An 11,953-nucleotide genomic window follows, 5' to 3' on the forward strand; every position below is an offset into this window, starting at 1 on the left:
GAAATAGCTATGAGGAGAAAGATCAAATTACACAGGAGAAAGAAAAAAAAATCTAGGCAAGAAAATTAATATAATTAATAGAAGAGGCAGAGACAGAGACCAAGACCACAGGTGTTAGATTAAAAGATACATGTTATTAAAGCAGTAAATAAATTTTGTTTCTAATTCAAGACAAAGACTGTTCATCAAGTGATACAATTCAGAAAGTAATTTTTTAAATGGAGGTATTATTTGATTCTGTTACTCTTTTCCATTTTCTATTTATGTAATGACCACTGAATAACCTATGAATTGTTTTCTATTTGCAAAATGATTCAGCTTAGAAAGGAGTAGAATAAGACTGGTCATTCAGCAATTTCTCCCACCCATCCTTACAGACATCACATCACAAAGACTATGACTCACTTTGTCATACAATTTCTATCCTTTTAAGAGTTTTAAGATTGTAATGAATTCTGGCTCATAAATCTGATTATTAGGATTAAACTATTTGTGCCATTTCCTCACCCAAAAAAGTATACTAACAATGGTACCAGATAGTTTTTAATCCTAATTTATAAAATGATTCACTGGTTTTAAATTTAAGAGATAGAGGTTTAAGGATTAAAGTGTCTGATTGAAGTATGAATTCTCAGATCTTAGAGGATTAGAACTAGTTCTGGAATTGGCTAGAAATACTGATGTGTTATTCAAGAGCTGACAAGAAAAAATTCCACAATAAAAAATAACGCTAGAGGCACCTGGTGACTCAGTTGGTTAAGCGTCTGACTTCAGCTCAGGTCATAATCTTACAGTTTGTGGGTTCACGCCCCACATCAGGCTCTGTGCTGACAGCTCAGAGCCTGGATCCTCCTTTGGATTCTGTGTCCCTCTCTCTCTTGGCCCTCCCTCAGTCACACTCTGTCTCTCTCAAAAATAAACATTTAAAAAAAATTTTAAGTACTGTTAACAAACAATTATGTTTTACCTTTATTGCCCCCTTTAAATAACATGAAAGGTGTCTACAGAAAGAACTACAGTGATGCTACATTCAATTTATCCACTTTACATGCCTCATTCTTAAGTATTTATGCTTATTTATTTAAAGTTCTAGCTCATTCCACAAATGTAGATTGAATCTCTTCATAGGCCTCAGCCTGGTCATTCATTCAGCAAATGGAGCCAAGAGAAATTGGGATGAGTCCATTCAGTCTTGGACCCTCAGAGAAGAAAAGAAAGTAAGAGATTGTTAGGTAATGTTTGTTTGTTTGTTTAAATCCTTACAAACTAGGAATTTCCAATAACATTAGGGGACATGAAATTAAAACACATCAAGCTATTAGAAGCATGAAGGAAAGATGGTATAGGACAGTGGGAAAGAAATGCGGCCTGAAGCATGATTAGGACTAGGATAAGGTAAGAGGATTGAGAAGACTTTCCAGCTCAAGCAAACAGCCTGAGGAAAGGTGAAGAGAAGGAAGATGTGAGAAAGTCAGAAAGGAAGTGAAAAGAGTTGGCTAATTTTTCGGGTACATGTAGAACTTAACAAACATTCTTTGAGTGGCCACTGTGCATGAGGTCAGATACATAAAATCTGTCCCAGTCCTTAACCGCAAGGAGTCCACAGTCCCGCTCCAGGAGAGAAACAATTCAACAATATATTACAACAGAAATCATTAGACTTTGTAGTAGCATATGTACCAAGTATTATGGGGAAAAAAGAGATAAAAACGACTTCTCCCTGGGAAGTTAGGGAACATTTCACAAAAAAAGAAAACTGCTGAGATTAGCTGTTAAGAGATTTTTTTTTTTTTTAAGAGAAAGGTGGAAACAGAGTGTGTGAGAGGAATTGATATGAGCATCTTCCAAAACAAGGATCACATGAGGAAAGGCCAATCACTGTAGCAGTGATGGTCTATAATTAAGCAAGAGCACTGGCAGCATCAGGGGAGTAGGGATGGTAAATAGTGGGCAATAAAATTGAGCAGGTAGATCACATTTGAAAAGGGTGGTCAGGTAGGGTCTGGTTGTAGGTAAGTGAAGGCAGGGGAAATCAAAAGACACGGCAAAGAAAAATCAGTAAGGTGGGGAAGACTCTGAGGTGTCTAGCTTTGAAGACAAGAACAATTTCACTACAGGAGAGTGCCTGGGTGGCTCAGTCAGCTAAGCATCCGACTCCTGACCTGGGCTCAGGTCATGATCTCTTTGTTTGTGAGTTCGAGCCCTGGATCCAGCTCTGCCCTTAAAGTGCTAAGCCTTTGAGAGAGCTTGAGAGTCTCTCTCTCCCCCTTTCTCTCTACCCCTCCCCTGCCTCAAAATAAATAAACTTTAAAAAAATAATTTCACTCCAAATAGAAATTGGGTAGAAAGAGATAATAGGTTGAGAAAAACACATTAAGTTCTTTTTTACCCATTTTGAATTGAGACAGTGGCAGTTTATCTGTCCTTCAAGCAGAAGAAAACGGAGTATCAACACAGAGATGGGAAATCAGAGACTGAGACGAAGACCATAAATGATCTGCTGAAGGAATATGAGCACACAGAAAGAAAGGTAGAAGCCCAAAACAGAGCCTTAGGGAATATGAAAGCAAAAGACCAAAAGAAGGAGAAATCAGAAGAAAGGATAGTTGGAGGGTGAGAAAACTAGTTGATGTGGTATAACAGAAACCAAAGAATTCTCAAGAAGACAGGAGCAGAAAATAGTATCGTGTCAAAAGTAGGGTGACAAATTGGATAAGGCCACATGATTGAAGTGGAAGACTGGGGCCCAGCATGATTTACGTAGAATTCTGGGGTGGACAGGATCCAGAGTTAAAAAGAGAAAAGGAGGTGAAGTAGAAAAAGAACACACAGGACTCCCGGATATTGGCCACAAAAGAATGAACACACAATCCACAGCATACCTAAGGAACTTCATACCACATAGTACGTGATAAAAACCCCAAATGCTTTTTAAAGAAAGCAGAATTCCTAACAAGTTTACTATTTATCCTGAAAAATGATTCCACTCTCTATATGGAATACTCTAAGAAATGCTAACACCCAATCTCTAAGATTCCCAAATATTTTTCAAATATAACTTTGTTACATATAATCATCTTCATTAAAAGATTGACCAAGTGTCTAAATGCAAGCATTACTGCACCAAGAGAACAGCAAACCTCAACTAAGCTTTCTACAGCAATATGGGCCATGAGTAGTTATCACACAGGCCAGTCCACACAAAATGGTTTCATCAGCAGCTGACATTTAGTGAGCACACCCTGAGGGAAAAGTCCTAAGCTGTTCATGATGCTTATTTATATGGAGAATTCATGGTTCCTACCTTAAGATGTCAGCATCTTCACCAAGCACCTAAATCATGTACAGAGAACAATGTACTCACAGAATCTAGCCAGATCATGACTACTCTGTACAAATTTTCTTTAAGAAAAAAAAAAAAAAAAAAAAAAAAAAAAAAACACCTTTCTTTGGCTAATTTTATTTATTGTTTAATTATAAATTACAGTTACAAATTAATGTATATCTTAATTAAAATTAAATAAATTATACTGGGGTGCCTGGGTGGCTCAGTCAGTTAAGCGTCGAACTTCAGTTCAGGTCATGATCTCACAGCTTGTGGGTTTGAGTCCCACATCTGGCTCTGTGCTGACAGCTCAGAGCCTGGAGCCCGCTTCGGATTCTGTCTCTCTCTCTCTCTGCCCCTCCTCCTCTCTCTCTCAAAAAATAAACATTAAAAATTTTTTTTTAAATTAAAAACATTATAAATTAAACAGGAAAATTCCTTTCAATCGTTCAATTATACATGCAAGAACTTCCTCAATTTTTAATCTCCAGAATACCTTAAAAACCTGGAAACCTTTCACTTCAGAATTCTGTAAGATAATTCAATTTAGAGTATAAGTTAATATGGGGAAAGTAAGTAACCCTTTGAAAATACAAACACACACACACACTCTACAGATTTCTGTAAATGAACAGGCAAGCATTAAGGATACACTGGTCAATTTAAAAGTCACCTTGTGCAGGAAGAGTGACAGAGGACAGCTGGCTTGAGACATAAATTAAGCACTGAATATTGGCTGTCTGTTGACTCCAGGTCCTCCAAATTTCTTCAAACTAAAAATATCTTACAGGAATTTAGAATGGAACTAGTCTGGCTTCTAAGAAACATAGTCTATGCCTCGACGGGTGAGGTTCCCTGGGAGTTACCACTTTTAGTCTTCTCCTAAATTCCTGGGGCTATGAATAACCTAGATTAGAGGAAGGATTTGATAGCAAAGGAGAATACAATAGCTAATATAACAATGAATACAACAAGGAAACATTGAGCCACAACTGCATTTCCTAAAGATACAATATTCTAAATTATTTTGCAAACAATCAAGCATTGGATATTTATTGAGCACTGACAGCATACAGTGCTGTCATACTGTACAGCATACAGTACAAGGCCAGATCTCCAGTTTCAGAGTGCAGAAAATGACAAACTCAAAAGCAAAACATAACACATTTGCTTGGATAGAATACCGTAATGAGGTTAAGGTTTTTGCCCCAATGTGTGGATTTGCCTTGCTCCAGTTCACGTCTTAGACTCTTACCCCAGGCAGCCTTCTAACAGATGTGTGCCACAGGACAAAGGGGCCCAAGTAGGGTTTTTGGAAAATCAACACTGGAATTTGGAAAAACAAGAAAAGGCTATGGCACATGTGTAGTCATTATCCTGTTGTACAGACATCTTGTGGCTTAAAAATAACAGTTCTAATGATGTGAGACCTAAAAAATCACCTTTTTTAATATCACGGATGGGGATTTCTGAGAACCAATGCGTAGATGAATAAAGTCAATTTTATAATTATAATGTATAAAAGAATGGTTCGTGTTTTATTACATCTGTAATATTTTATTTTCAGATTAACTTAAAAATCATACCCATCCATTTAAAATGCTATCAAAAATCTAAATGAGAATACTTAGAACTCCGTTGTCATACCATTGTCAAAGCCTAATTACATAATGGACATTTTATAAACACAAGGAGTGCCCTCAGGGCGTGTCACAGGGGATATTGCCTCTTCTAGGCTGAAGTCACTTGGCATCTAACCCTTCTTAAAAGGCTAAGGTGTGGTAATATCTATGACTCATGAATTGTCCTTTCATTGCTGTACCAATGACATGATTTCCATGATTAAATGAGCTATTAGATTCTTACTTCATTTGTTTACTGCACATAAATAGCATTACAGTAGACATTGTGTTTATTGAGGCAAATTAGTGGGATCCACTTGCCAGATATTACCCAAAAAAAGATGGGGGAGAGAATCTAGAATCACTGAATCAATGGTTCCGTTTACATGAAGTAGAGAAGAAAGGTGGCTTTATCCAATGCCCTGGGAACATAACTAGAGGTAACCTGTGAACCAGTAAGACCTCCTCCGAGGGGCTGGCTTCCCCAGTGCTCTGAAATGCAGAAAGCCCACAAAGTGGGGCCCCTGGAGGGTGTTCTCTCTGACTGAACGGAAGAGTGCAATGAGGTTGGAGGAGGGCAGGAATAGAAGGCAAGGGACCTGGTGGGCAAGAAGCTCATTCAGGATGATCACAGGGGAAATCGGCATATGAATGTAGGTGATCAGTTACTGCTCTGACCCTCAATACTGTCTTCAATAAAACAAGATCAGTGAACTAAAAGGTCTGACACCTCCCTCTGAATTTCACAAGTCCATGTTTTTATGAGTCGAGTCGCATGGAATATGTGCCGTGGCAAAGGGCACGGGTGTCACGCGGGCCAGGATGCCATCCCTGCTCCACACAGGAGTGGGCAGGTCCCTCTGCGTCTCCAAGTCTCAGTATCCTCTAGAACCTGGAAGCAGACAAGTATGGCAAACAGGCAGTCAGCTCCCAAGAGAAGCCCAAGGGTAGAAACAGCACTGCTAACCGCCTCCAGTTTTTCCTAAATAAGAGCATCTGGACCAAATTTAATGCTAAAATGTACATAGGCAGCATACATTTCTCTTGCTACACTCCACCACACGGCGTACGTGCTACTCAGGCTAAAGTGTTCTCTCTTCGGAAGTTTTCACATAGTTCACTACTTAAGAGTAAATACTTAATGTTACACAATCCCATGGACATTTGGAAGGGGCCAATTAAAACATCCAGGACACAAGGAAGCTGGGTGAGGAGCACACATGCTGGAGAAACAGACTCTTGTCACTGTATTGTGCTTCTATCAAAATCTCATGTCAAACAAAAGCTACTCCATGACTAGAAGGAAAGTGCACGAAAATTGGCCCTTTCAAGTGAAAATAAAGCAGAATACCCAGGTATGAAGCAAAAGGGACCTTCAACAACACTGAGAAGTTGGAAAATTGATATTCAGTCTTCTCCCTCCCCTTTCCATTTCTGCCTCTGCCCTCCCCACCTCACACCTCCTTGCCCTGTCTCCCCCTTCAGCACCTAAGACACATCCCCCATACCTAACCAGCACCCCCCACATTTATACCATCCCTCCAAATACCCAAAGGATATTTGCATTTTAAAAGACATCAGGGCAGAAAATGGTCATGCCAAAGGAATAAATCTTGGAGAGATTTTCAGGTCAACTGGACAGTTTGAGGAATGAGACTAGGGGGTTTTTAACTTTTCAAATAGGTATAGATATCTGAGCCATAATTCAGTGGGAAATTGTCACAACCATCAACTCTGCTCTTTTTTCCCCATGTTTTCTGGTCAGTCTCATTTGTTTGGGGTAATGGAGGAAATGTGGTTGGGAAGATACTGTTATATCATGTCCACAATCATTTTTCCTTGTATCTTTCCCATCGGTCTTATCTTGGTTCGGTCAACTATCAGCACAGCTTTGACATGTCAGAAAAATAGACTGTACTTAAACTTATGTCCACGTTGAGCTACACAGAAGTGGTTTAAAATCATCACATCTTTAGGTTTGTATTGTTAGTCTATTGCCTGCTAAAAGGTGAAAAAAAATCAGTACCCTCCACTAATCTGGAGTATTCTAATCTTCACTTTTAACATGTAGTCTTTAGCTAGTTATCAAGTTGGAAGGATTCTCAACCTTAGCACTATTAACGTCTGGGATCTGGGGCACCTGGGTGGCTCAGTCAGTTAAGCGTCCAACTCTTGATTTCGGCTCAGGTCATCATCTCATAGTTTGTGGATCGAGCCTAGTGAAGAGCCTGCTTAGGCTTCTCTCTCTTTCAAAAAAAAAAAAAAATGAAAAAGAAGAAAAAGAAAGAAAGAAAAGAAAAATTGTGGCTGGGATAAAGTAGGATGCACTGTAGGATGGTTAACAGCATCCCTGGCTTGGATCTCCTAGATACCAGTAGCACCCTTCCAAATGAGCCAAAAATGTCTCCAGGCATTGCCAGACGTTGGGGGGTGGGGGGGATGGGGCAAAATCACCCACCTATGAGAACCAGTGAGGTAAAATAAGATAGCAAAAAAACTCAGAGTTGGAAAGAAACAGTTAACAGCTATTATTACAAGGGTGGTAGTGTGGTATGCAATTCAGAATTATCCTCAGTCATTAGCCCCCACACAGTTATATTCTAAAGGAAATAGGGTATCATAAGCTTCAAAGGAAAAAAAAAATCCAGCAACTAATAAAGGGTCTTAAAAAAAAAAGAGAGAGAGAGAGACAGAGTACTAGGGGAAGGTCCAACATGAACCTAATATGGAGGAGAGCTCTTTTATCTTGTAGTCCTAGAACATGCTCCTTTTTTATTATTATAGACAGTTTATGCTGCTAGAAAAGAACAAAACTCATTGGGATATATTTGCACCTGGCCCTAATCAGCTGTGTTCACCTAGCAGACTACTGCAAAACAAACTTCAAACACAAAGCTTAAAATTTAATTTGGAAAACCTATTCAAATTACTAAAATAGAGAAATAGCACTAACCCATACATATTGGATTACGAGCATCTTTTCAGTTTTACTGAATAGAAGCGGTTGATAACATTTAAAAATTATGGCAGGCCTGGAAAAAAATGAAAGACCTGCATCTTTTGCTTGTTGCTGCTTTGGAATCAATAAAAACCCAAGCAATATAAAAGCACATTTCTCATTTGTCAACTCAGATCTCAGTGCAAAGCTTTCGCCTCTTCCAATCACTTCACAGGTGGGAAGGACATTCCATCAGCAAGCATCTTAGGATAAAGAGGTGACTCCTGGGGCGTGGAACTCGGAACTCCTGCAGGTCTTTTCTCAGGCAAATAGAGGATCAGATTCTTCACCAGAAACCAATAAAGGTGGAACTCACAGCTTTTAAAACAGACTTTTTACCTACAGTTACAGGAGAACAGTTACAATACGCTCTGATCCTCCTTCTCTCACTTCAAATTCCAACGGTGTCAGCCAGTTTTATGCCCTTTTCCCTCTCTTTTCTCTAGACCAGTGGGTCTCAAAGTGTGGTCCCAGGTCAGCATCACCTGAGAACGTGTTACAAATGCAAATTATCAGGCGTAAGGAATTCTAGGCCTAAGGAAGCAGAAACTCTGGGAGACAACGTTCAGCAATGTGTTATAACCGCCCCCCCAGGTGATTCTAATGCACTCCTGGAGTTTGAGAACCAATGACTTAGGCTAGTGTTATTTCTATAACCACAGATTATTTTTCACAGAACACAAAAGTGTACGATGGTAAAATGAGTTCTCTTCGCACTTTGTATGAATTCTCATTTGATCCTCAAACCTGATGCAAGGTAGACATTACCCCCATTTTTAGGTATCAGAAAACAAGCTCAAGGTCCCAAAGCTAATAACTGCAGGCGAAAGATAAAAGTTTTTGCAGTTCTTGTCACTATTGAAACAAAAGTGTGTCGCACTTTAACAAAAGGTCCACATCTTCTGCGGCTTCAGCTTTCGGCAATTTGGAAAAAAAAAAATAGAAATGGATGTGTAAGAGCAGTGTGCCAGATGGCCTGGATCCTACCAAATCAGAGTTTAAGGGCACACTCTGGAAAGGTATTTTTCCAGTAAAGAGCACTTAATTCAGCCTTGCCCCCCCCCTCCTCCCCCGCCTTTGTCCGCGGGACTTCGCGCATCCAACACAGAAGGGGTTGGAACTTCAGGATGGGGACCCAGACTGTTTCTCCGCAAGCCGCTCGCCTCTCCGCCTTTGGGCATCCCCTAAGTTACAGGTTGTCTGCGCGAAAGGAGCCCGCCTCCCAGGCCTTGGAGGCTCAGGGCCCAGGGGACTGGTTTACCAGGGGAAACTGGCACACTCCAAAGCCTGGGGAAGGATCTAACCCGACACCGCAGCTGGGGAGGAAGGGGCGAGTGGTGAACCCGAAACCACCGAGGGCCGCTAGGAAAGAAACCACAAGTCCCACTAAGGTCGGGGTGAAGAGAAGGAAGAAGCGCGGAGGAGGGAATGGAGCGGAGGGGGAGAGAACCACAAGAGTGGAGATGGGATCGGGGAAGAAGAGCCGGCCAGCACTCACTGTGAGGGTCGCTCTTCTCCCGGACCCCATCCACTCGGCCGTCGGGGTGGATGCGCAGGAAGAAGCCCCCGTTTTTGCAGTACAGACGCTTGGGGTCCTTGAAGTGGCCGGGCGGGAAGGCGCCGCTGCCGCCGTCCTCCGGCAGGGCGGGCAGCGTGGTGATGCTCCCGGCTGCCATGGCCCCCCCGGGGCCCTGCCGGGGTGCCCGCGCCCCAGGAGCCGCGCGGGGAGCCGCCGTCCCCCGGCCCCGGCCCCCGACCCGGTCCGGGGCACGGCCCCGGCCCCGGCCCCCCAGCCTCCCGCCCGGCGGCGCGCGACCGCGCCCGCGGGCCCCCAGCGTCGCGCCTCTCGGCCGCTCCCCTCCGCGTCTGCCCTGGAGCGCGGTGCGCCGCGGCGCTCGGGAGCCGGGGCTTAGGGCTGGGTGTCTCCGCGGCCGCCGCTCTCCGGAGGGCCGCCTCTCCAAGCTACAGCGCCCGGGTTCCGGCTGCAACCGCGGGCACCGCGTCCGCCGCTCTGGCCCCGGCCCGGCCGCGGCGTCACATCTTGTACATCTCCACCCCCGAACACCCACCAACCCCGCACGCCCCCGGCCCTCCTCCCTTCCTGCGCGCCGCCCCCTACTCGCTCGGGACTTTACGAGGCCGGCCTCTGGATCGGGAGCTTTGGCCGCAGCACGCAAGCGCCCGACATCAGTCCCAGGGGGGCAGCGGGGAGCGGGGGAGGTAAGGAGGGCGCGCCGGGAGGAGACCGCCCGGGGCCTCCGCAACTCTAGGGGCTCGACCCCGGCTAGTTCCCCAGAAGTCGCCCCAGGCCCACCCTGCCGAGCACATTTAGTCTTTCCTCACACTGTGGAGCTTTTGCTGTGCAACCAGCCGTGACTCAACTTTTAAACGTTTAAATGCAACTTTCTCCCCCATTCTTTTTCCTTGCCAGCGTTCCAGAGAAGAAACTATTTCCACCACCAAGAAGTGAAGGATTCCGAAATGAGGGCGGATACTGTGTCAGAATAAGTTTTGAACACCTCTAATCACCAAAATAGGGGAGGGGGGTACGTGTGGGGCACAAACTTTATAATTGAAGGCAGAGTCTGAAATCATTTACTAATAAAAGGAAAGAAAAGAGGACAGAGGAAGAGAGCAGACTGGATTGCTAAGAGAAAAACATTTTCTTTTACCACCCTAACTGGAAGTAGCCAACGTGGAAAGATGAAGATAGGCCTCAAATCCTTACGTGATTACAAGTGTATTTGATGAGGGAGCCTGGGGCAAGCTGAGGGCAAAGTACAGGCTCACAGCAACACTTTCCCCCACCTCCCCCCAAGGTGGGATATGTGTGATATTCCTCTGATACTCCTGGCTACCCAAGAACAAAGGAAAGGAGTTAAGGTGGTTGCTGTGGTGACGTGGGAAACTAAGGCAAATGAAAAATTAAATTCCCTTATTGCCTGCAGCCCATTGACAGGTCCTTGAAACCAGCAGAGTGACCTCCCTCTAGGAGCTCAGCTGCCTCCAGGTGACACTTTGCTGGGGGCAAAAGAGAATCTTAAGCTTAACATTATCCTGACACTGCGCCCCCCCCACCCCCCCCCCCAAGATCCTGTAAGTCTACTTTAACTTATAAAAATCCTTTGGAAACTTACTTTATCTCAACTGCCAAAGGATATATGCTGGCAATCATGCTCCAAGCTTATGCCCCCTGATATACAACTGAAGGGTCTCCTGACAGGTTTTACTAAGTGGTAATAAATGGTGTTTTCTTAACAGAAACTAGCCCCTCAAGGTCCTGGAAACCTTGCTTCCAAAATTCCTTAAGACTTACATTTGTCCCTGACCCTTTCCCAACCTCAGGGTATATAATCAGTTACCTGTCACAACCCCAGCGCAGCTCTTTCTGCCCTCGGGTCACATTCCCGTGCTCTAATAAAATCACCTTTTTGCACCAAAGACATCTTCAAGAATGCTGTCTTGGCTGTCAGCTCCCACCCACCCCCCTCCAACTTTCACCCCAAAACCTCATCAGTGTTCATATCTTATTCCTAAGCTGGCATAGCCCTGGTTAAATTGTTAGGTATTTCTTGGCAAGAGGGTAGTTTTCTAAAAATCCCAAACTACAAAATTGAAGTTGATTGGACTTTGGTAATTTTCAGTAGAATATAACGGGTACTACAGATTAGCAAAATATCCGTCCAGAAAATGTCTTAATCTTGAGCATCTACCATATGCCAAGCATTCAGGTAAGTGCAGTGGGAGGCGCCCAATCAAGCAGGATCTTCTCCGCACAGTGCAGGAGATACTATGGGCAGCATGAACAACACAGATACCATACGGGCAGAAAGTGCCAAGGCCATAGAAGAGTAAGATGAGGTGTAAGATTTCAGAAAAGGGGTAATTCAGCTTGGGGGTAGACTGGGGTTAGGGAAAGCTTCTAGGAAGATGTGAGAAAATGGTAGTTTCTCTATTTAGGAACATGTTTGGTTCCAAGAGATCAGTGCATCAAAAGACGAATGCATT

At 43.5% G+C, this 11,953-nt stretch overlaps 1 protein-coding gene across 1 annotated transcript in view; it reads right to left on the reverse strand.

The window, feature by feature from the left end:
• The window catches only part of FGF2 (fibroblast growth factor 2), a 59,830-nt gene extending 49,557 nt beyond the window's left edge, over positions 1-10,273 (reverse strand). The window contains 3 exon segments of the mRNA XM_030314481.1: positions 9,444-9,885; positions 9,888-10,074; positions 10,260-10,273. Of these exon segments, the coding sequence (XP_030170341.1) occupies positions 9,444-9,885; positions 9,888-10,074; positions 10,260-10,273 (643 nt within the window).
• Positions 10,274-11,953: the final 1,680 nt, after the last annotated feature.

Source organism: Lynx canadensis, chromosome B1 (assembly GCF_007474595.2).
Source record: "Lynx canadensis isolate LIC74 chromosome B1, mLynCan4.pri.v2, whole genome shotgun sequence".
Classification (NCBI taxonomy): Eukaryota; Metazoa; Chordata; class Mammalia; order Carnivora; family Felidae; genus Lynx; species Lynx canadensis.